Source organism: Balaenoptera borealis (genome assembly GCF_965194805.1).
Source record: "Balaenoptera borealis genome assembly, chromosome: 5".
NCBI lineage: Eukaryota > Metazoa > Chordata > Mammalia > Artiodactyla > Balaenopteridae > Balaenoptera > Balaenoptera borealis.
In genome coordinates, this window is record NC_138862.1 from 78254365 (window position 1) to 78278428 (window position 24064).

Below are 24064 nucleotides of genomic sequence, written 5' to 3' on the forward strand. Positions count from 1 at the left end.
AAAAAGGGATGTATGTCCAAAGTCCAGGGTCATTATCTCAGACGGAGAGCACAACAGAAAAACACTAACCTGAGGATTTTCCCAGTATCTGCACACAGATTATACTGTGTGTCCTGGGTTGTGGGGAAAACAACTCTCAAACTGTCAAAGGTGCGTGAGGCTGATAATCAAGACAGATTGATCTATATTCACACACAAAAAAAGCCTTGTCCCTGGAGTTCAGCAAAAGAAAGTACTCTGCCCCCAGAAGTAGTGTCCTTACCAGTCCTCTCAAAGCTCAAGTAGGTGCCGTAGAAGGCTTATCTCATCCTCACCAGCAACTCCAAAAGCATTCCAGATCGGTACCTATGATTCTTCTGAATGGCCATCGAGTATTCTGTCATGTGGATATGCCACAATTTATGGAACCAGTTCCCAACTGGTGAGTGTGTAGGTTGCCTCTAATACTTTTGCCACCACAAAAGCACTGCTATTTTTTATTTAACACGGAGAAATTAAAAAAAAAAAAAAAAAAAAAGACATCCCCATAAATGAGAAATAAATGCTGGAATTCAACAGGTTCTTAAAGCTGGAAAAGACCTTTCCTAGTGCCGGCAAGAAGAGCCTACATCTTCTTGGACAGACTTAGGAAAGCAGCTCGGCCAGTCTGCATATGGGAGGGCCTGATATCATCCTATGCCATCTATTCACATATTTGAGTAGTGGATAATATTACAGTCCTGTGGTGCTGGAGTATGCATGCTAATAGCCCAAAAGCACTAAGAAAAAAAAAAAAAGTAGAAGACATTTTGCTTTGCATTCTCTCAAATTATTACTTGCGGCACAACGGAACCCTCAACAAAACTATAATAAGCTCGTGAAGCAAAGGGATTCAAATTCGGACTCAGTAAACACATGTATGCTTATGACTAGTCAGGTGCTGATAGGTGCACTTACATGTGGCATGTAATCCTCACGATAAGGAAAGTATGAACATCCCTAAGTGTAGGTGGAAAAAGTCAAGTTCAAAGAGATTGAACTCTCTGAGCAGGTCCCAGTTGCTGCTAGTAAATTTCAGGGTTGAAATCTGCACCTAAGTTTCTTGTCATTTCCAAATTACCATACTGTCTACTGGCCTGTGGCTGATGAGTTCCAGCTATAATGCTAGACCAGCACTATATTATATTAAATGGTAGGCCTCTATCAGTAAGTAACAATTACACTGTGGAAATAAGAAGAAAGTCTGAAACCCAAGTCCTAAATTCTGTGTTGGTTTGGGTGTGACTCTGTGTGTGTGTGTGTGTGTGTGTGTGTGTGTGTGAAAGAGAGAATATGGAAGAATGTCATTGCTCTTCACTTTATTTCATTGGAAGAATTTTAAAATAGATACCATATTTTTATGGAACTGGGAACACATTCGTTATTGGAAACAGAGAAAGCAAAGGAAATATGTGTATATACTTTAAATACATTAATTATATTTTGGCAGTGACTCTTAGTAAAACCAGAAATTAAAAGAGAAAACAACACGAAAGGATGACAAGTGATTAAATGGTACTAACAAGATTTTTACTAAAGAATTACCAGAAGACTATGAGGTACATGTGACCCTTCCTAATGACAGCTGCTTTTGCTGCTTCCAGTTTGTGGGCAGTTTTTAAAATATAGTGTTTTTATTTTGAAAAATTGCTTTAAAATGCACAGATGCCTAAGAAATAGGTGTTGTATAATGTAGCATAAAAAATGTCCTTTGTCAGGTGGCTTCACTCCATGCTACACAGGGCCTGCGAGTGCCTGTATCTCCCTGCCTTCTGTCAATCAAGAGAAAGACAGTCTAGATAAGATGGTGGAGAGACTTGAACTGGGAGGGAGGGAGGCCTGGGTTCCTCTATTTCTTTGGCTGGTGATCAGCCATGTAACCTTTACTTCTCGAAGTTTCCTCATTTCTAAAATGGGACAACAGCCTCGGTTCTGAGCCTCCAAGTCGCATGAAAGAACACTTAAAAATGTGAGATCTGTGTATAAGTGTGAGGGTATATAATTTGGCTCAAAGAGTTAGGTGCTGCTATGTATAAGACACTGGTGTCCATGGTTAAGAATTTACATATTTTTAGGTGATCTCAGGAGTTACTCAAACAAGGGTTCAAATGTGCTGGATTTAGACGAAATGTAGCTGGGCCTAAAATAAGCCTAATTGCAAACAAGAAAGATCATGAATAAAAATATAAATACCATGTGATACGCTAGTAGGATGGAATGGGCATCTAATTCAATCATTTTATTCTGTAATATCTATAGCATACACTGTAGACAACTGAACAGAAACCCAAGAAAGGCAAACCAGCTTAACCAAGGTCACTTATTAATGGCAGGCAAATGAACTGATTAGAAGCTAAGTTCTTCTAAAACCTATCTTGATTAATAACACTATCTCATCTTAAGGAAAAGAAGTAGTTTTCATCCCATTCATCCTCATCAGAGGCACAGACTGAATTCTAGAAAGATGAAGTGACTTGGCTAAGGTCACGAGGATGATCACAGTGAGAATCCAGGTTTTCTGGCTCCCAAGAGATGCTCTTTCCCATCACCACAGTGCTTACCCCTCTTTCAGGGTCCTGATACCACTGCTGTCACATGTAAGGAAATTTTACTAGGGTACTCTACAAAACATTTTCTTTACTTTTTAAAATAATTTATTAATTAATTTATTAATTAATTAATTTATTTATTTTTGGCTGTGTTGGGTCTTTGTTGCTTCGTGCTGGCTTTCTCTAGTTGTGGCGAGCGGGGGCTACTCTTCGTTGCGGTGTACGGGCTTCTCATTTTGGTGGCTTCTCTTGTTGTGGAGAATGGGCTCTAGGCGTGGGCTTCAGTAGTTGTGGCATACAGGCTCAGTAGTTGTGGCTCGCAGGCTCAGTAGTTGTGGCTCGCAGGCCCTAGAGCACAGGCTCAGTAGTTGTGGCACACGGCTTAGTTGCCCTGTGGTATGTGGGATCTTCCTGGACCAGGGCTTGAACCCGTGTTCCCTGCACTGGCAGGCGGCTTCCTAACCACTGTGCCACCAGGGAAGCCCCATTTTCTTTACTTTTAACCTACCACTTATGTATATATCCCCAACCTTTTTTTTTTTTGAGACAGTGTACCTCTCTGAGAGAGGGGATTTGATGGAAGATGGTTCAGAATTGCACTAAAACTGAAAAAAAGCATTAAGACTTCTGTATGAGGAGGTGGGGAGGGAGGGAGGAGGAAGAAAGATTGATGTTCCATCATGCTCCATCCCCAAGGTTCTTAAGCCATTTTAGGAGGGCGGTGATTCTTCATTTAGTGGCCCCAATATGCCCATTATCCCTCAGATGTTCTTACTCTTAATATAGTAGAGCTCTGCAAATGTCAGATGAAAAACTGTTAGCTTTGAAGTTCAGTGGCTGTAAACATCCAATTGGTGTGACCCCTATTCAAAAACACATCAGTGCTCCATTTATAAAATGGTTATTTTAGTGGTTCTTCAGCAAGATATTACTTAGATCAATCAACCAATATATCTTTAAGTTTACTCTAAGTTTACTCACCTGGAGTGTCCACTTCCACAATTATTCATATAAAAGAGACTAAACAGTATGACACGATTGATTAAAAAAAGCACATGGAAGAGAGATCAAGTTTTAAGCTAACACTTCTACTTTATGGTTGAAATACGAACCATGACAGAACCGCTTCTCAAACCATGAAAGAAAAGCGCTAAGATAAATTTTTAGACAATTATGGGACATCCTGATGTGAAATGGTGAAAAGAAAAAGAAAGGACATAATCTAGTGGGAGGAGGGTGGCAGAATCAGAAATAGGACCAGCTACACAAAAGTCTCTGTAACTTTAGGGATGCCACTGAATCCCGATGTTTTTTCAGCTTTCCTCACTAGTAAAATGGGAGTTGTGAAATGTGCCCTACCTAGCTCACAAAAAAGTGAGGTCAAAATGAGGGGACACGTGTGAAATTATGTTGGAATTTAGTGTTACTAATGCAGATTATTTTATAAACTCTGTACAACTGGAGAAAAGCCTGGATACTGTGACATACAAAGAGAAATGATTTCCAAAGAAACCTATTTGCCAAAGAGGGAAAAATCTGTTAAAACAATTTGAAAGCTACTTCTCAACAAGACGATGACGTTTGGAAGCATTTCTATAATCTCGGCAAACATTAAATTCTTTGACAAAATGTGCGTCACTTTGGTCTTGGGCATTCTTTGATCAACCAGTTAAAACCAGTCTTATAGGTTTCCTCCCTTATATTTAAGCTTTATTCATGTTATAATAAAATAAACTCTGAAATAGAATCAACATTCTTGTAGCTTTTTTAATTTTTAAAAGTATGTCCATGTTTTCTTAGAAAAGTTCTATATAAGATTTTTTTCAACATTTTTCATCAGAATCTCTTTGAAGCTAATTTAGGCCTCTAATGTGTAGTTTAGGAGGATTTTTGGGAGGGAAACTTGCTTCTACATGTAATAGATATATATGTATCAATAAATTATGATTCATGCTATAGAACCCACATGCACAAATTTAACCCTTCCTTAATAGATGAGATCTTAATTTCTTTTTACACTGTGTTTGTGATTTTATTCATTTTTTTTTTTAAATCGCACCTTACTGGGACATTTATTTTTTCAAAATAATGAGACTGGTAACGCCTACATTCTGCAGACTGCAAACACATATCCTACGGTTACGGTATTTTCCATTGGCGTAATGCTTTACGTTTTTCCAAAAAAAAATCTTTCACACAAAGGACCTCCCAACAGCGTGAGGCAGGCGAGAACGCATCAACTGAAATTGCTAGGAGCCAGCCAGAATGCAGGAGTTTGGTTACCAGATCAGGGCTGTTCCTACTAAATGGCACTTTATCTCTCTCTCTGGTTCAGTGTTGAATATTTCAAACCAAAATGTCCTTAGAGGACAGGGAGAAATTTTGCACCATTCAATATGGAGCTCTAAGCTTTGACGGGAGAGAGAGCCGGGGGCGGGGTGGGGGGAGAGGTGATGGAGAAGACCCTTGTACTTGGGGATCAGGTTCAAGGACACATGGGCGCCCGGTGCTCTTACCGTCCAGGTGGCGGACTTGGCGGTGCTGGACTGCTGGAAGGACACGTCAAAGCTGTGTGGGCCCGGGTAGTCGGTGTTGGAGGGGATGGCGGGCGAAGGCGAGAGGGCGTCGAAGGTGGAGCTGGGCTGTGCGTAGGGCGAGGGCGCCGTGACGCTGTTCTGCGCGTGGTCTGTGTTGTAGGGACTGGTGGACGAGGAGCCGTTCTGGATCTGCTGGTCCATGCTGTTCAGGAGCCCCAGGTTCGTGTACTGTGGCTGTGGGACACCCAGAAACCCCCCATGTTAGCCATTTAAGCTGCAGATCCTTGCTGCCAAAAAGGCATCATTTGGCGAGTGCCTTCTACAGAGTTCCACCTCACGTCTGCAACACTTCGCACTCAAGGGAAAATGACCAATGTGTCATGCATAGTTCGAAACACCAAGAGGAACCCCAGGCGTGTGTGTTTTGTAATGACCTGCACAGTTCACACGGCTTCATGGGCAACCTTTGGAGACTGCGGTCTCCCCGAGAGCGTTTGAAAGTGGATTATGTGCTCATTTGCAAACTGGGCAAGAAGTGCCCGTGCTCCGTAGCTGCTTATGAATTCTTTAAAATAAATAAATACTGCCTGCTATTCTTTTTCTTCTTCTGTCCTGGTATTCAGAATGAAAAAGACCACTGGATAGATATGTTCTAGAGGACACTTAAGCATCAAATTGTTGTTTACTGAGAAAAATCAGTTGTCCTCCAAATTTCCTTTTCGTCATCATTCTAAATTCTGTCTCAGGGTACCGACTTGCCCCCAGGGACTGGGTTCATGAAGACTGGAGGGAAATGAGTAGCAGGGACAGGGAGAGGCAACTATATATTTTAACAGGTTACATGCTAGCAGACCATCCAAACAGCCTAATTTTTCATCTGTTTTTTCATTTTCTTTGTAGCAGTTTACTATTTTCTAAAGTAGAACATGTGTAAGAGAAATATCATCTAGTTATGATTAAAAGTCTATGTTTGAAATAATTCAGAAGTACATTAATTCATATAGCTTCTCTGCCAGGTGTTTTATTTCTTCTAGGAAAACCGGCACCAAGTAGGTATTCAATAAGATGTTTATGGGAAGAATGATTTAACTTCTCATTTCATCGGCAAAAAATCCTTACTGTATTACTATCAGAGAGGGGAAGTGATTTGCTCAAGCATCGGCTAATAAGCAAAGAGTAGGGATTTTGAAACCAAATCTTCCAAGCCCAGGGCCCTGACAACACCATTCCATCTGTCAGCCTGATAAGATAATTCAAGTCATTCCTGAGTCAAATTGGACAGATTTCCAGAAGGGGCCACCAGCCTGTGTACCATTTTCCCTTTGTGAAATCTTCTGACATGTGGAAACCTCACTGTTTCTTCAAGTTAGCAAAAGGAAAACAAATCAAAAGCAAAAAGAAGAAGGCAGTCCTGTGGGTACATATTTTATAAAGGAAATGAGGAGTCTGGATCTTCAACTGAAATATAACAGAGTCCCAGATTAAGTCAAACTACGGAGAAGAACAAACTCACAAAGAAACGGATGCTTGAAAACAATTTTAATTCAACTTTAAGCGTACGAAAATTATTTTACTAAACTTTAAGTATTTCACACGGGGAGGAGAAAGGACTCTGTCATTCCATTCAGTCCAGAGAGCATCTGTCTAAATGTTAACGGTTGCATGCCCATTCCATTACATTTATACATTCGCATTCCACTGCCGAATGCCATGTCCCCATTTGCTCTTCAAATAACTATTAATCTCTTTACACTTATCCCGCTGCTGACAAGAGCAGCTGTTAGTCTCGCCTTCTCTCCCCTCTGACTTCCACAGCTCCTAGTTCTCCTGTCCTCCATCTTTTAGCTTCCCCTCTTGACAGGTGAGGCAAACTGCAGGTGAGACAGCTATGAGAGACAGAACTAAAACCTGAGGCCCGGACGAAGGCGTCCACACCCCTGGCTGAATGAAAGCTCTTAGGCGTCCAAGCCTGCGGCAACAGCCTAGAAAGGGGATTGAAATTATTATTTGTGTTCAAGTTAAGGGTCAGTATACAAAGCACTCCTGAGCGTCCTGTAGGAATCAGATAATGCTCCCAGAGGCACGTGCTTCCCTAGAGCAGTACAATTAGGGAGGTAGCCGCCCCTGACAAAGGGGACAAAGAAATTCGCCAAGCACTTTCTCACAGGCGGTAAAAAGCCTGTTGGGCCAACCCTTTCCTCCTCCTTCGAGCTACACAGAATGGAACTTCAGCTAATTGTGCGCTTGGAGGAGAACAAAGAAACATGGCCCTTTGAATTTTTTTTTTCCAATAAATGTAAAGAGAAAAGTTTGGGGACCCAGCTTTAAAAGCCAGTGAGTAAACACTCAGTGCTGCTTGAAGGACATAAGAGAAATGGAAACTCCATTTACCTCAGGGGTACAAAGACGACGTCCCTGGGACAGCAGTGAGACTGAACGTATGGGGTGGCACCAAAGAAGCAGAAACTGTATTTCAAGCCATTAATAGGTGTTGATGGCTATGCTTTTACATGCCATAATTTTTAATCCCAAAAAGTTCGGGTGAAATATTTTACTTCACAATAGGATTTGCTTCCAGTACTGACGCCTCAATTTATATAATGTAAAACTAGATTTCTCAGGTTTGGGCAAAGAGCTGCTTATTATTCAAGATAAAAATAGGAAAACATATTTCAATTTAAGCTTCCCTCAAATTTTACTTTAAAGAAGCAAAAGCTAAGTAGTATACTCAATTGTCTTTAAAAAAAAAGCATAAAACCAACACTAACTTTGAATTAACTAGCCTGAAACACACAGCAACAAACCCACCAAAGTAGAATTGTATGATTAGAAATCTCCTTGGAGACTTTCCATGGCCTTATTAAAAATTTATATCATAAACCTGCCATAGGAATTAGTACTTTTGAAGCTAATTTTAAAAGGATTTAGTTGACAACGACCAAAAAAGTTTCTTCTTTGCTTATTTCTTTGATTTGAAGAGAGTGGACGTGTTGACAAAGTACAATTAGAGGCAGAGGGCAGACCAGCATAGCCAAGAAGAACAAGTGTTAGGTAGGTAGGACCAGCAAAATAATTCACAGCGCCCATCGCAAAATGAAAACACAGGGCCTCTTGTTCATAAATTATTAAGAGTTTCATAATGGTGACAGCAGAACATTAAACAAAGCACGGGGCCCTTTCATAACTGCACACTTTGCAACCTATGAAGCTAGCTCTGTGCCAGGTTAATGTGAATAATATTTATTTCTTCTTTTCCACCAAAGTGAAGCTGGTGGGATGACGGAAGCAGTAACTGGACCCTTTGTTTACTTCAGTAATTCCATAAACACAGAAGGGAGAAATTTGTGTTATGCTGGGATGCTAATGAGATGCCTATTTATGATGACAAGTAAAATAGTCTCCGAAGTTAGAACATGACACTCGTATGAGTACCAAAAAGTGCCCTGAGAAGAACTCTGTGGGGTCCTCTGTGACCCATGTGTTTCTTATGCAACAAAAGCTATTAGAACATTTGAAATGTAATAGGAAGTAGATTGTCCCTTTCTAACAAGGTATCTTGATGTTCAAATAATCTTAACATACTCTATAGGGACTCAGTGAATGAATGAACAGTGTTGAATATGTACCCTATCATGTCTGAAAGAGGAGACAGTCTTTTCTCCACAACGTATAAAAGGTGAAAATGAACACGATTTGCCTGATGTCTATTATAAGCCTGATAAAGTAAAACAGTGGATTTCCTTTGAATTTGAACAGATGCTTCATTTCCTATAAAATAACTTTGAAATAGAAGACACTGCCTGGACCCTAGAAAATTACCAACATCTGTAGCTGAAATGTATTCAGCTTCACCACAAACTAGCTGATATGCCCACAGAAAGGATAAAACACACCTTGGTCACAGAAACTTCATATACTCCGGGTAATCACAGAACACCCTGGGGGTGTTTTAAAACATGGAGCTGGTATGGTAAGTGTAGGGATACCCAGGGGCTGAATCTCAAACTGCCTGCTTTCACCATTAGGAAAGAGCAAGTATAACTACCATGCCCAAATATAGAAAGAGGGTTTCCTTGTTGTTTATCTCCTCCCGTCTAAGTTCTTTCGCATTCCCATAGTCATCTACAGACTGATTTATTTCTTCAGTTTTGATGATTAGAATTAAAATGGCAGTAAAGAATAGAGATTTCTCCTGACTGGTCATTGTTTTAGAAGCGTCCTATATAAATGCAGTTCTTTTAGTTTCATTTTATTTTTCCTTCCTGGATTACATTGTTTAATGATCTTAAATTCTAAATATATTGTGGGCCTGAATTTTCTTCTCATCAGCTCAGCAATAATGTATATCAGTATATATCACTGTAAACAAAACTTAATATTGAATACCTGGGTTTATACCTACTTAAAGTTGACTCTGTAATTACTTTCCTGTAAAATAATTTAACATCAAAAAAGAATTCCAATCAAGTCATATGACCAGTGCAATGAAACAGGAACATAGATATAATTTGCATTTCTGAAAATCTCTCCTCCAATGTATCTGTGTAAGAGAATTTTATAAGTTCTTTTTCTCGCCTTTCCTAGATATTACTATCTGTAATAGCTAATTTATGGCAACGATAGTCAATAATATATGGCAAGAGATTAATAAAAAATGGGAATGCAGACCATATCAGGCATAGGAGAGGTTACTTTGGAAACATATAATCAATTTATTTACCTAAATTCAAATGGATCCTTGTCACAGGAAACAATAACTTGCCCAAATTTCATTTGAAAAAAATTATATTTATAATCCTTGACTGACTGTTAGAGGAGGCTAAGGAATTAAACATTCTTCAGTGCTCCTTTTATTCGTGAATGGATTCTAGTAATGCAGAAGAACTCTGAACTTAGACTTGGGTAACATGGGGTTTAAGGCCCAACACTGCCACTAATTTGCCACCTACCCCTGGGCAACGTACTTAAACAACCTGGACTTTAGTTTGCTATAAAGTAAAACCTGTATAAAATTGAGGAGACTGAATCTGATGATCAAACATAAATGGTACACCAGTTCTAACATTTTTCTAGGGATAACCATTCTCATCTACAATACTATGTAAAAATAATGCCATGAGATTGCTTTCAAAAAATGAGATAACTGGTTTTTTTTTTTCTTCATACAGATTTGCCAGACCAAACCTACAAATCCAAATTATTTCAGGCAGCATATATAGTTTCCTCAGCTAATATAACCTTTCACCTCAGGCTTCATGGAGGAGCTTTCTGAACACTCTAAAGCCCCTCCTGGGAAAAGAAAACAGCTTTCTTCATGACCTTGGCTTTGCAAAGCATCCATTGGATTATGCTCTAGCAGACAGTACTACATTTTTATCCCCAAATATTGGCAGAATAGTGACTTTTAAACAAGCACGGCCTGAGGGAGAAATGCTTGTCATTTTTCAGTCTTCTACCACCTGCCTCACCTCAAAGAATGATGGTTTGTTTTATGCTAGAATTAAACACAATTGATTGAATGTGCTCTATTTGAGGTCAAGAAGATATTTGTATTCTATGTTAAATTAAAACACCATCTTTTCACCTTAAGAATGTATTCAGCATCACGTTTTTCTCAAAACCAGGTTTTGTTAGATATAAAATATTTCACTTCTTTTGTCTTCCAAATGATCCTAGAAAGTGAGTGGAGGTAAAATATACTCATACCTTATAATGAACAAAATGTAAAAATAAAGCATTAAAACCCACAAACCTAGAAAGACAGCCTGCAAAGAGTTTACTAGAATGTGTTATGTTCTGACACAAAGTGTCAAGATTCCTCTGAGGTCCAAGATTCCATAACTTAGGAGAGAGCTCCCTAAAAGCTCCAGCCAAGGCTGACAAGGACAGGTGAGACAAATAAATACAAAGTTGGCTAATCAGGTAGACAACAGTGTCAACAAATATTAGCCATTGTACTTGAAAAGCTAGGAAGTGTGAAACATAGTGAAACTAGAACTCAATCCAAATTTAGCTAAATTACACTGTGTAGAGCTCAATTAAGGAAAAATAATCTTTAAAGTCTATGATTTCATTAAGTACTCCCTTTTAGTAATAATGACAAATAAATAATATTATAATCAAGAGCATCTCAATTCTAAAAAAGCCTGACATCACCATTACATACCAAGGAAGCACTGGACTTAGCAGAAAGGTATAATTTTAATATTCAGTAATTCTTGATCAAAATAATAGGGAAAAGTATACAGAGTTGCAGTTTCTTTAAAGTGAACCAGGAGTTATTTATTAAAGTTGGGTCAAAAATGTGTTTGAGGAAAGTTTCAATCTATAACAATCCCTGTCTTAATAGTTTTTTAAGCAGACATGTAATGCTAAGAGAAGAAAGTACACAGTAATGGAGATCTTTAGTGATGGGTTATACCATCTATATGGAAAGCATACCATGGTAACATTAGAAGCTCATCAATAATGCTTTGCTGGTTTTTAAAGTGAGTTTAAAATATTTAAAAATAACTTTGATAATGTATCTGTCTAAACCATATCAGAAATTACGACTTAAAACACTGGGGTGATTAAATGTGATTAACGTTTTATCACAGGAGGTAGTTTTTTTTTTTTTTTTTTTTTTTTTTTTTTTTTAGTGGTAGGTTTCTGCTTTTAAGATTTATTTATTTATTTTTATTGATTGATTGGTTGCTATGTTGGGTCTTCGTTTCTGTGCTAGGGCTTTCTCCAGTTGCGGCAAGCGGGGGCCACTCTTCATCGCAGTGCACGGGCCTCTCACTATCGTGGCCTCTCTTGTTGCAGAGCACAGGCTCCAGACGCACAGGCTCAGTAGTTGTGGCTCACGGGCCTAGCCGCTCCGTGGCATGTGGGATCTTCCCAGACCAGAGCTCGAACCCGTGTCCCCTGCATTAGCAGGCAGATTCTCAACCACTGTGCCACCAGGGAAGCCCCACAGGAGGTAGTTTTGCTCACCGTGATATGAAACTGAAGACATATCAATTTCAATAAAATAATGGTGACCATCAAGATTAAAAAAGTCTGAACCCTATTTACCATCCATATTTTAATCCTCTGGGAGAAGAATCTTAGCTATTACTACTACTACTATCACTCCTCCTCCTCTGCTACTACCACTAAGTTCTCTCTGAGTCTTACTATGTTCCTCATAGTGTTTAAGTGCTTTGCACATATTTACTCAATTAATTCTCATGAGTTAAGTGGAATTATTATCCCATGTTTTATACTTATTTTACAGATGAGGAAACTGAAGCTCCACAAGATTAAGTGCTCAGGGTAGTAAGTGACAGAGCTCAGATGTGAAACCAGTAAATCTGTCTTGAGATTTACCCACTTTCTTAAGTATCCTTCACTCGGAGTCACTCAGATTTCTGCTTGGAATATCTATGTAAGAGTTACACTCCCAGAGATAAACCCATGTACGTATGGTCAACTAATCTATGACAAAGGAGTCAAGGATATACAATGGAGAAAAGACAGTCTCTTCAATAAGTGGTGCTGGGAAAACTGGACAGCTACACGTAAAAGAATGAAATTAGAACACTCCCTAACATAATACAGAAAAATAAACTCAAAATGGATTAAAGACCTAAATGTAAGATGGGACGCTATAAAATTCTTACAGGAAAACACAGGAAGAACTCTCTTTGACATAAATCACAGCAAGATCTTTTTTGACCCACCTCCTAGAGTAATGGAAATAAAAATAAATAAATGGGACCTAATGAAACTTAAAAGCTTTTGCACAGCAAAGGAAACTATAAACAAGACGAAAAGACAACCCTCAGAATGGGAGAAAATATTTGCAAATGAATCAACAGACAAAGGATTAATATCCAAAATATATAAACAGCTCATGCAGCTCAACAGCAAGGAAACAAACAACGAAATCAAAAAATGGACAGAAGACCTCAATAGACATTTCTCCAAAGAAGACATACAGATGGCCAAGAGGCACATGAAAAGCTGCTCAACATCACTAATTATTAGAGAAATGCAAATCAAAACTACAATGAGGTACCACCTCACACCTGTCAGAATGGCCATCATCAAAAAGTCTATAAACAATAAATGCTGGAGAGGGTGTGGAGAAAAGGGAACCCTCTTGCACTGTTGGTGGGAATGTAAATTGATACGGCCACTATGGAGAACAGTATGGAGGTTCCTTAAAAAACGAAAACTAGAATTACCATATGACCCAGAAATCCCACTACTGGGCATATACCCAGAGAAAACCATAATTCAAAAAACACATGCACCCCAATGTTCATTGTGGCACTATTTACAATAGCCAGGACATGGAAGCAACCTAAGTGTCCATTGACAGACGAATGGATAAAGAAGATGTGGTACATATATACAATGGAATATTACTCAGCCATAAAAAGGAATGAAATTGGGTCATTTGTAGAGACATGGATGGACCTAGAGACTGTCATACAGAGTGAAGTAATTCAGAAAGAGAAAAACAAATATCGTGTATTAATGCATATATGTGGAATCTAGGAAAATGGTACAGATGAACCATATGCAAGGTAGAAATAGAGACATAGATGTAGAGAACAAATGTATGGACACCAAGGGGGGAAAGCGGGGGGGGGGTGGTGTGTGGTGGTGGTGGGGTGATAAATTGGGAGATTGGGATTGACATGTATACACTAATATGTATAAAATGGATAACTAATAAGAACCTGCTGTATAAAAAAATAAAATAAAATTCAAAAAAAAGATAAATAAGAGTTACACTCAACGAAAGCGTACTTATTTTATATCTAAAGAAAATATTTTCCACTCATTAAAGACAGGATATAAAACTTTAGCCATTCGTTTGGAGACCTAGCTCCTTGGAGCTACCACCAGAAACTCCCTGAAGATCTGATCATGCCACCCTCATGCTTGAACACCTTGAGCAAGTTTCTAATCTCTTAGAACACAAGCCTCAAATCTCTAAACTGCCCTACACCACACTATTTGAAACCCTCCTCTTTGCTCACTAAAGAATGGCATTCCTTCAGTTTTACAAAGGCAAACTTCTTCAGTCCTCAAGCCTTTTGCACCTGCAGCCTGTTTCCCAACTCATCTTTCAGTTTTAGCTTCAATGTCATTTCCAAGTCAAAGCCTTCCTGGAGGGCCCAGATAGGTATTCTTTGTTTCACATGGTCACGGCACAGTAACTTTCCCCTTTGCATCACATAATTATAATTGAAAATTAATGATCTGTATAAGTACTTTTTAATGTTGGTCTTCACTGCTAAACAATTATGAGACATGATATCTGTTTAGTGCTGAGTATCATATCCGGAACCATGGCTGGGACATAGTAGGTGTTCAGCAAATATTAAAGAATAAATGCAAAACATTTCAAAATAATAATCACCTTCGGAAAGTATATTTTATTCTAACTCAACTATAACCCAAACAAGTATTGCTTTTTTACTCTGAAGTAAGTCTGTCTCCAAATCAGAGTCACCTCTTTACATACTACTGCCCTTGAATGTTACAGTGCATCTCCAAATAATCTCAGTGACCTTTACTTTGTGTTTTGATTTGTTCTGGTAGGTGGGAATTGTGCTTTTAGCTTCAGCTGTTATGGGAACTAGTAGCAGAATAGCCAGTCCTGTCACTCACAAGGCCATGAGTAATACTTGGTAGTTCACACCTAGCTGGGAAGTTTATTAATGAGCTTCTACTTCCTTGAAACAAACACATACACATTTTTGTGCCAAGGCAGTGTTTCTTACCTGATGGTCTAGATTTTGTTTCTCATGCATCTAGGTCAGCAATAAGAACCCAAATCTTTGTGGTCATATAATGATTTACTTCCTGCAGATAGAGAAACCACCCAGACACAAGCCTCGAGTAAGATGTTAGTTGCTGATAGAGAGGCCACAAAATTGGTCCCTCCTTCTCTAATTTCCATGATTTTCTGCCCAGTTAGCTAGAATTCAGTTTAGAATAATGCCATAATTAAGGGCTTACAAAAGTATGTTTTGAGGAACTGAGATTGTAGTTTATCAGACTTACAAAGCATTTCTTGTAAATGGTCTAAATTCATGACTTCATTTCCCAGACTGTATAACACACACACACACACACACACACACACACACACACACAGGTTGAAACACTAGCCTTCATTTGCAAATGGAAAACTGAAACATAAAATACGGACTATACTACTCAATCTTACTATTCTGTACATATTCAAATGAGGAACACTGTTTTTTAAGTTCTAATTTGCTTTTGCTTGTCAAGTTCTTTGCAGATTGCTACACTTTTCATTTTATTTGAGATAAAGTTTTCAGTGACTTACTATGCTTTGTAATTAGACATGGTGACTTATGTAACATTGAAGTGTTCCTTTAAGATTCACTTTTAACTGCGAAATAAAACCAAAGTTTCCAGCTATGCCAAAGACATGCCTTACTTTGAAAAGACACTCATCTATTCATTTCATTCTATTTACCCCATTATGAAAGTAACAATCAATCAATCAGTTTAATAATTACAACAGCTCATTAGTGTCTTATTTGGACAGAAAAAAAAAAAACCTGGAGCACCACGTTTATGTCAAAATGACTTAAAGTTTTCTCAGGCATCCTTTAGTAATAACACCATAGAAAATAAAATGTGAAAGTGTTTGCAAATCATCAAGCTTATTCACCCAGAGCAAACCACCCACATCCCTGGTGATGATTGAGAGACATCAGGAGACAAAATGAATGAAGGGAATGGTGTGGAAGCAAGTAAACACATTTAAAAAGTGACTGCAAAGCAAGATAAAAATCTAATCGGTTCCGTTTTGTAGAAAAATCAAACACATTCTCTGTCCTCCCGGGTAATCAATTAAGTGAAAGCAGTACACTTTATACTGTTTACCTCTGTTAGAGAACAAGTCATTCCTTACTCAGGAAACTGCCCTGTCTTTCAAAAACTTTCTTGCCACTTGAAGTATAATGGAAAGAAATATCTGGACTCATTAAAAAAAAAAAAAAAAAAAGACTTACAAGATGTCAGAGAAAACCGTATGATTCAGAACATCCAGGTGGAGACCAGGCTTGTACAATGTGTGCAATTGCTTTGCTTTCTGCACAGATCAGTTACAAACAGCCATTTCTGTAGGTATTTATGCCATATTTTTATCTGAAGATAGCCCTCCAAGCAGCAGCAACAGACGCATGCTTCCGTCACATTCAGGAACATTATTTGGTGACCCCAGGGAGGATACAGAGATAAATACCACATATTCTCTACCCTCCAACAGTTTCCAGTCCAGAGACTGGGAGAGCAATAAGGGAGGAACAGAGAAGTACAAAAGAGTTCAGAGGAAGTCGGGTGATTCTGAATGGGGCGGGGGGGCGGTGGAATCTGAGACATTTTTAAGAGTGAAGTAGGCCCCTAGCAAGGCTTTAAAAACTGGAAAGGATCTGACCTGAAGGTAAATATTTGAGGGGTAGAGTTGGCGTATAGAAAGAAGGCAGGAAAAGTAACTTCTCTGAATTCTCACTATTCTGATTTTCAGGCTTTCAAGCACTTTGGGATTATCTACTGAAATAATTTCCCAGGCCTAAGGCTTATTATGGGCTTTCTACTTTATCCAGTGTTACCGTTTCTCTCTGTGTAGATCTTGTGCAGTCCTCAACTTTAGTCTGGTGACAGAGTCTCAAATGGTCTATTTAAAAGTAATCAAGCCATTCCCAAAACATCTGATGTTGCCCTTTGAGAGAGTAATGGTTTTCCTTTTAATTCTGATTCCATCAATAGAGTGACACTAATCCAGACTGATTTGAGTAAACAGGGCATATTCCCCATTGTCTCTGTGATCTGAGAAAGAATGAACTTGAGAAAGATCGCTGCCTGGATTGGAAATGGCCCCTTTGGGTGTTTTGCGCAAGCTTAAAAGGAAAAAGAAAATGCCTGTACAGAGTTCTTTCCAAGGCAAGCTCACTATGGGGGTGGTAATGCTCATAGGGGTATTATACTAAACTGCACCTATTAGTGGCTTTAGCAGCAATAAGAAAGTAGAACTATTTCTTTTGTAGTGTTTCCAGAAGAGCTGACGAGAGTGTATCATAAATTTCCGCCCCTGGCAACACACCACAGCTTGACTCAAAATTCCCTCTTTCAGCTTTTATAAGGAAATCTTTTTTTTCTTTTTTTTTTTTGTCCCATTTAAGAAACACAGACAAGATGCAATTCAGATCACAAGTTTTGCATAAGATATCAGTTTACACTCTACACATATCCACTGACATTCCAAAAATATTTTATTGTTGCCAGTTATTCCCTTAGCTAGAATCAACATGTGCTTTATCTTAACACTCCTCGTTACTGAATTTTACATTGACAGGTAAATACTATCTGGGGGAGCTATCTCAGAATTTACAGGACAGTTCAATTTTACTATGTCTTTGGAAAAGAGACTGAAACAGAATAAAGTTAGTCATTATTTCAAACATGAAATACATTTAGAAAGAAGAACTTTCTAAGATTTTTTTTCGGCAGAAAATGGAAAGGAATGCTTTGGAGATAGGATAGGGGTGCTACAATATCAGACCAAATAAAAAAATCAAGTGTGGGGAAGCATAAAGTACTGTTTCTGAAAAGACTTTACAGACATTTCAGTTAACTAATTTTTTCTGCAAAGGAGGTTGTATAGCAACAGGGTCACCTGTGGAACTTCACTGCTTCCCCTAATATGTGCAGAGTTAAAGGCAGAACAAAACACATTTCAACAAAATTCACTTTGCGTTAGAAGAGGATTAGGTTTGGTAAGGACGAGAAAGGAATGGGATACAAGCTTGGACATCCCCCCATTTATCATAGAGCATCATTCTCCCTCCTACCCACTCCCTTTGCCTTTAAATCAAGTGACTGAGTTATCTTCCCCAAGAACCTACCCTTGCCTACCCCACCATTATCTTTTTTTTTTTTTTTTTTTTTTTTTAAGATTTCATTGTTATGAATATATCCTATTTATTTATTCAACCCATACTGGTAGATATTTAGGTTATTTGCAATTCTTCACAAGTATAAACATGTGATATAACTTTGTTTGTTTGTTTTTTTTAATAATTTTGACAAATCTTGATGTTTTCAACATTAAGATTTTTTTTTAATTAATTAATCAATTATTTATTTATTTTTGGCTGTGTTGGGTCTTCGTTTCTGTGCGAGGGCTTTCTCTAGTTGTGGCAAGTGGGGGCCACTCTTCATCGCAGTGCGCGGGCCTCTCACTATCGTGGCCTCTTTTGTTGCAGAGCACAGGCTCCAGACGCGCAGGCTCAGTAGTTGTGGCTCACGGGCCTAGCTGCTCCGCGGCATGTGGGATCTTCCCAGACCAGGGCTTGAACCCGTGTCCTCTGCATTAGCAGGCAGATTCTCAACCACTGCGCCACCAGGGAAGCCCCCCCACCATTATCTTTTAAATTGCTTACATTTTCTTCCTGGGTGAAATGGAAGTGATGAAGGAGATTGTGCGAGGCGATGATATGAAGAGAAGTAAAGACATGCCTTCCCCCAATATTTCTGTTCAAATCTTAAATGAAAATGTATATCCTTGTCCAAAGTGAAATTTGACAAATTTATGGCAAAGATTTTTAAATTTGTGATACCAAGATCTTGATTTTGTATTGTTATTGTTTTGGGGTAAATTTGGGGGGTTGTTTCTTAAATGATACATTCATATTTAGGTCTGCTCTATTATTTCCCAATTAGGATTCTCATCTTGAACAAAAGTCATACTTGGCATATTGTGTCACATTTAGCTCCAGGATCACTATCTACTTTTAGAGCAGTGATCAGGGAAGATAGTTTTCTCATCCTGATTCTAAGATGACTATTTAATAAGTAAAGTTAAACCTAATTAACATAGAAAATCAGTCTAGAGTTTGTTCCTAGCTTTGATTACTTTAAGAATGTAATTACCAAGTCCCTGTAAGAATGGGACACCTTATCTATCTCTATAGAGGTCTAAAGGAATGGGAACAGGAAACAATTAACTTTGCCCAGACCAAGCAATCGTTTGGACTAATTTTTCTCCCTCCCTGCAGGATGACACTTGTCACTCCTAGAGCATGTAGAAAAAGTTTTGAATCTCTAATTCTGAACACTGCCCATGCTTTCAGAATATTCATGGGTTCTAGCTCTTAGTGAGATAAAAGCCCTTGCCATCTATTTTTGCTGTTTCTTATAAAAGCTTTCCATTTTGACATACATATTAAATATAGATCAGTGTTTAAATCAACATTCTCTTTTCAAGTCAATATAGCATGCTCTTTCATTTGGTCCTGTGCAGTTATTCTTTGTATTTTTATTAATTTTTCTACCTTCTACCCAGAATGACCTTCCTTCCTCCCCCTGTAGCTAAATTCTAGTTCTCAAACTATGTGAAATATTACCTTCGTCATGAGCAGGTTTGACCCATTTTGCTGTCTTTGAGAGCCTTTGGTGTCTCTTACCACATTCTGTTTTAAACTGGAGTCACTTATGAATACCTTATGTACACACTAGGATTGTGAATTCTCAGAGGCCAGTGGCTTGCAACTTACTTATTTCTGCTTTCCTTCCAGTGCCTGGCACAAGCACCATGACTGCACGTAACTAGCTCTCAGTAAGTGTTGAGTTGTAAGGAAATGCTCCTTTTTGTAAGGGAAATAATCTAAATGATTTGTGGCTGGGATATCAAAGACACTGTATCTAGTTTATAACCAAATATATACTACTTTTTAATTTTGGGGTGGGGAGTGGAGAGAAATAATAAAATAAATAGTGGGTCTTTACTTACAGGATGACTATACATTTTATCTTCTAAGTGGAACACTTCTGGAAAATAAAAGGGGTGCTATTAATAATTACACTTAAATAGCAGTAGTAAATAGGGACAAACCAAGACCAATAGTTCCCAACTTCTCTATGGCAGGAACCATAGCTATTAACGAGATCTATGGGCAGGGAAAACACAAGTTTCATGAGACTTTAGAAACAATCCATTTCTACCCTTTCAAAAGGTTCCAGAGAAGTGATGGATATTCTTACAAAACGAGCACCCAATGTGCAATTCAGAGAAATGCATTTTTATACTTCTAGGCAGCCTTGAACAAAGCCATTTATCCCCCCCAAGTGCACCTTAGTACAGCCCCAATTACACCATTCCTCTGTTTAAAACCCTTCCATGGTTTATCATTGCCACTATATTAAATGTGTTATGGTGCTCCGTGAGCCACTCTACCTTGCAATTCTACCTTTACTTTCTAATTCTTTCATACTTTCAGTTCCATCAGAACTATCTGACATTTCTGAGTACCCCAGTATTCACCCTACTTCTGTGCCTCTGCTGATGCTTGTTTCTTCGCCTGAAATCCCCCTTCCCTCTTTTATTTCTAAAACTTTAGAAAGTTCTACTTGTCCTTCCAAGTGAATCTGCATCACACATATACATGTAGACTTCTGTGATCCTCCTGCTTTGAAATACTCTCTTTCTCTTTGATCCTTTATATTATCTTGCTCACATTTCTCATATGACACTTAAGATCTCTCCTGTATTAATTATAACTGTATGTATTCATTCCCCCTATGAACTGTAACTTATCAATGTAGGAACTGTTTCTTACTCATTTTTGTATCCTATGTACCATCTTATACGTAACTGATACTCAGTAAACATTTATTTACAAAGAGTAAGTCTATAGTCCTTTTTCTAACCTAAGTTTCTCTTCCTCAATACTACTCCTCATGAATATTAACAAATTTCAACTTAATTAAAAGGTATAAGTGAAAATTAGAAAATGTTTATAGAGATAACACATTAATAAGCCACAGGTCCCTATTTTCTTGTGCCTCCAAATTATGTTCTTAAGAGAAGATCTGGGATAAGATTTATAGGTTAACTCTTATATCAACTGTTTTACCTTGACATTTCAATCCATTCTCTTCCAGAATCAAAATCCACCACCCTACTGGATATCCTTCACAGGCAACTCATTCCCTGAACTGACACGGAACAATAACGCTGTATCAGTCGTCTGACTTTTTGCTCATCATATATTTAAAAGAAAATTCCGAGTCCATTGGACTTGGAAAATCTTTCATTTTCAAGACAGTAAGACATTTATGGAAATAACCAAGTCATTTTTCACTGAGGTGTCTTTTGGGTATCTGTGTTCGCTCTTCCTTATTGACTGACATAAAACAATTAGAAGTTTAAAATGTATTCAACAGAGGAAAAGTTTAATTTCACACTGTTACTGTGAAGGGAGGATTTTTACCCATTCCTCTCTATCTCACAAGCACAAGTCCCTCCCAACGCAATTACATGCACCTCAAAGAAAGCTTGGGTACACTGTGGTAACAGTTCTCAACTGTTTGACCCATATCTTTCCTTGATAAACATAAAATCTCATGACCTCAAATATATACTCCCTCCCTTAATAGGAAGAATATAGAATCTAAATTCTGTAATTGGGGGGGGGGTGGTGGTGGTGGTGGTGGTGGGATGAACTGGGAGATTGGGATTGACATATATACATTAATATGTATAAAATAGATAACTAATAAGAACCTGCTGTATAGAAAAAAATACAATAAAATTCAAAAAAAAGTTTCAAAGTGGAAAAAAATAAAATACATGAAACAATTGATAATACAAAAAGAAACCAAATTCTGTATATGCTTATTGTCTAAGAAAATTTTAGCAAACTTTGTATTCAGAAAATATATGTGGTATGATGAAAGAACAACCAATATTTTTTTGATTGCTATAGTTAACCAGCCATTCATTCATACTTCCTACTGTACTCTCCACACCCCCGTTGAGGATCACTGCTCTTCTAGAAAACAAAACAAACCAAACATGCTTTTTCCTTATCTAGGTAAAGGATAAGTGATTTATTATCACCACTCATTTTTCCAATAGCAGTGAAGGAAAGTATGATCTATGATCTGTGATTTAAGATCTCTTTCTCCCAGTCCCCTCTGGGCTTGAGGGCAACCAATTGTAAAACAAGTAGTGCAATCTAAGACCACATCATGGAGTGAGGAACTAGCCTGGCTGACACCGAATTAAGTCTGCTGCTTCTGCTTCTTACCTACTGTGATTTTACCTATGGTGCTAAATATCTCAGTGGCGCAACTTGGGAAAGCTAAAAAGAATACATTTATTAACTATAAAGAGAAAAACCACTCCCATGGGAAAAAATGTGAGTCAGCCTTTGGAAACAGTATTGGAACATGAAAGACTATTTTCCTTGCCAATGCAGGCCCAGAGGTCAATTAATTGGCAATGACCTGAACACTCAGAGCTTATACTGCTGCCTCAGCACTTTTCTTCTTACTCTCAACTAGATTTGCATACCAGTTCTTTATGGAAACTTTTTTTTGGAGCACTTACCATGAATCACAGTGGCCCTTTTTAGAGTGTATTTCTGTCTAAAGAGAAAAAGTTAAGTAAACAGGGACTCATTTTTATATCTATATCTATCTCTCAAGTACAAAAAGAGAAATCATTAACCTTGATTTGTAAAATGAGGTGATTCAGTATATGATTTGAAGTCCTGAATGTTGTAACCCATTCACCAAAGTACCTTTCCATCTTCATACAGAAACCCAGATGGGGATTTTTTAATAAAATGTCATTCTTCTAAGGAGGAGTTTGAGGGCTCTCAAACACTCTCTCTCTCTCTCTCTCTCTCTGTGTCTCTTTGTCTGTCTGTCACACACATACACACACACACACACACACACACACACACACACACACACACAGAGAGAGAGAACCCAGGTTTTCTGGCAAGAAAATGGAACTAAAACTTAATCTATGAACAATTTCCTTTCTTTAGTGCCTCGCTCTCCAAGTATGAGACCAATCCCAGAGGCTGTATCATTCCAGCCTGGCGCATTGGAAAGGTGCTTGCTTGAGGCCTCTTCATTGCAACCCAAGGGTGGAAACTTAAGCCCTGCCTGTTATATCCTGCTCACCTTCCCCTCCCTTCTGGACCCTTTCCTGTTCAGTAACAGCTTCCCCAAATCCAGCTCTGCTTGGGGGGAAAGAACTGGAAAATTGTGGAAAAGGGGAAAGGGGAGGAACAATGTTCTTATATTGTTTTTGAGTTACCAATCCAAGGACTTTGCTAGCAAATTAAATTCAAAAATTATTTGAAGTCAGAGAACAGGTTATGGTTTTCAAATAATTTTCACTCTCACGGGGAATGACATGCCCTTTTATTTTTAATCTGACCATCTTTTAACAATTCTTATGTGATAATCATAAATGGCTGATTCCATATTGACAGTTATTAATAAATGTTACCAGAAGGTGAATGCTAAAGCATTATAACTTGTGTATGAAATTTCTGGATTCTCAGGGCCCTGTGGTCCCAGGCATTTCATATACCTACATGTAGAACTGCATTTCTACAAAGGGCTAGTTATTAAAAGATAACCCTATGCAGAAAAGAAAACCGGTCTAAGCAATAGAACGGAAATGAAGCCATGAAGATAACGCATATTACACACACTAGCAGATGGATATAAAAATCATGACAGAAATACACGAAACGACACAAGAGGATAGAGAAATGCCGCCATGTTTCTTCATCAGTAACCTCTATGTACATTAGCAGAATTTCAAGAGAAAACAGACAGCTGCTGCCTCTTGATCACACATCCCTTAAAGTTTTGAAAAACGCAGACTCATGTAAAGGTATTTTCTTTCACTGTGAGTATGCTGTACTCTCACATACAGCATGACTCTTTTACCTCCATAAAAGGCAGTCATTCCTACAAATACCTTCTCATCACAGTATTCATGCAATTTTTTTTTTCTTTTATGAGAAATAATCATTTCTTTCCACTTTACATCAACTTCATACTTTTCTTACAGTTACTTCTAAATCAACTTTTGCTTCTACCTTTTTTTACTTACACACACAGAGATTCCAG

At 38.2% G+C, this 24064-nt stretch overlaps 1 protein-coding gene across 10 annotated transcripts in view; it reads right to left on the reverse strand.

Annotated features, from left to right (window-relative positions):
* The window catches only part of TP63 (tumor protein p63), a 240574-nt gene that overhangs the window by 73799 nt on the left and 142711 nt on the right, over positions 1 to 24064 (reverse strand). For all 10 annotated transcript variants that reach the window (XM_082393248.1, XM_082393246.1, XM_082393247.1 and 7 more), the window contains one exon: positions 5084 to 5338. In XM_082393248.1, coding sequence (XP_082249374.1) covers positions 5084 to 5338 — 255 coding nt within the window. The remainder of the gene's footprint in view (positions 1 to 5083; positions 5339 to 24064) is intronic.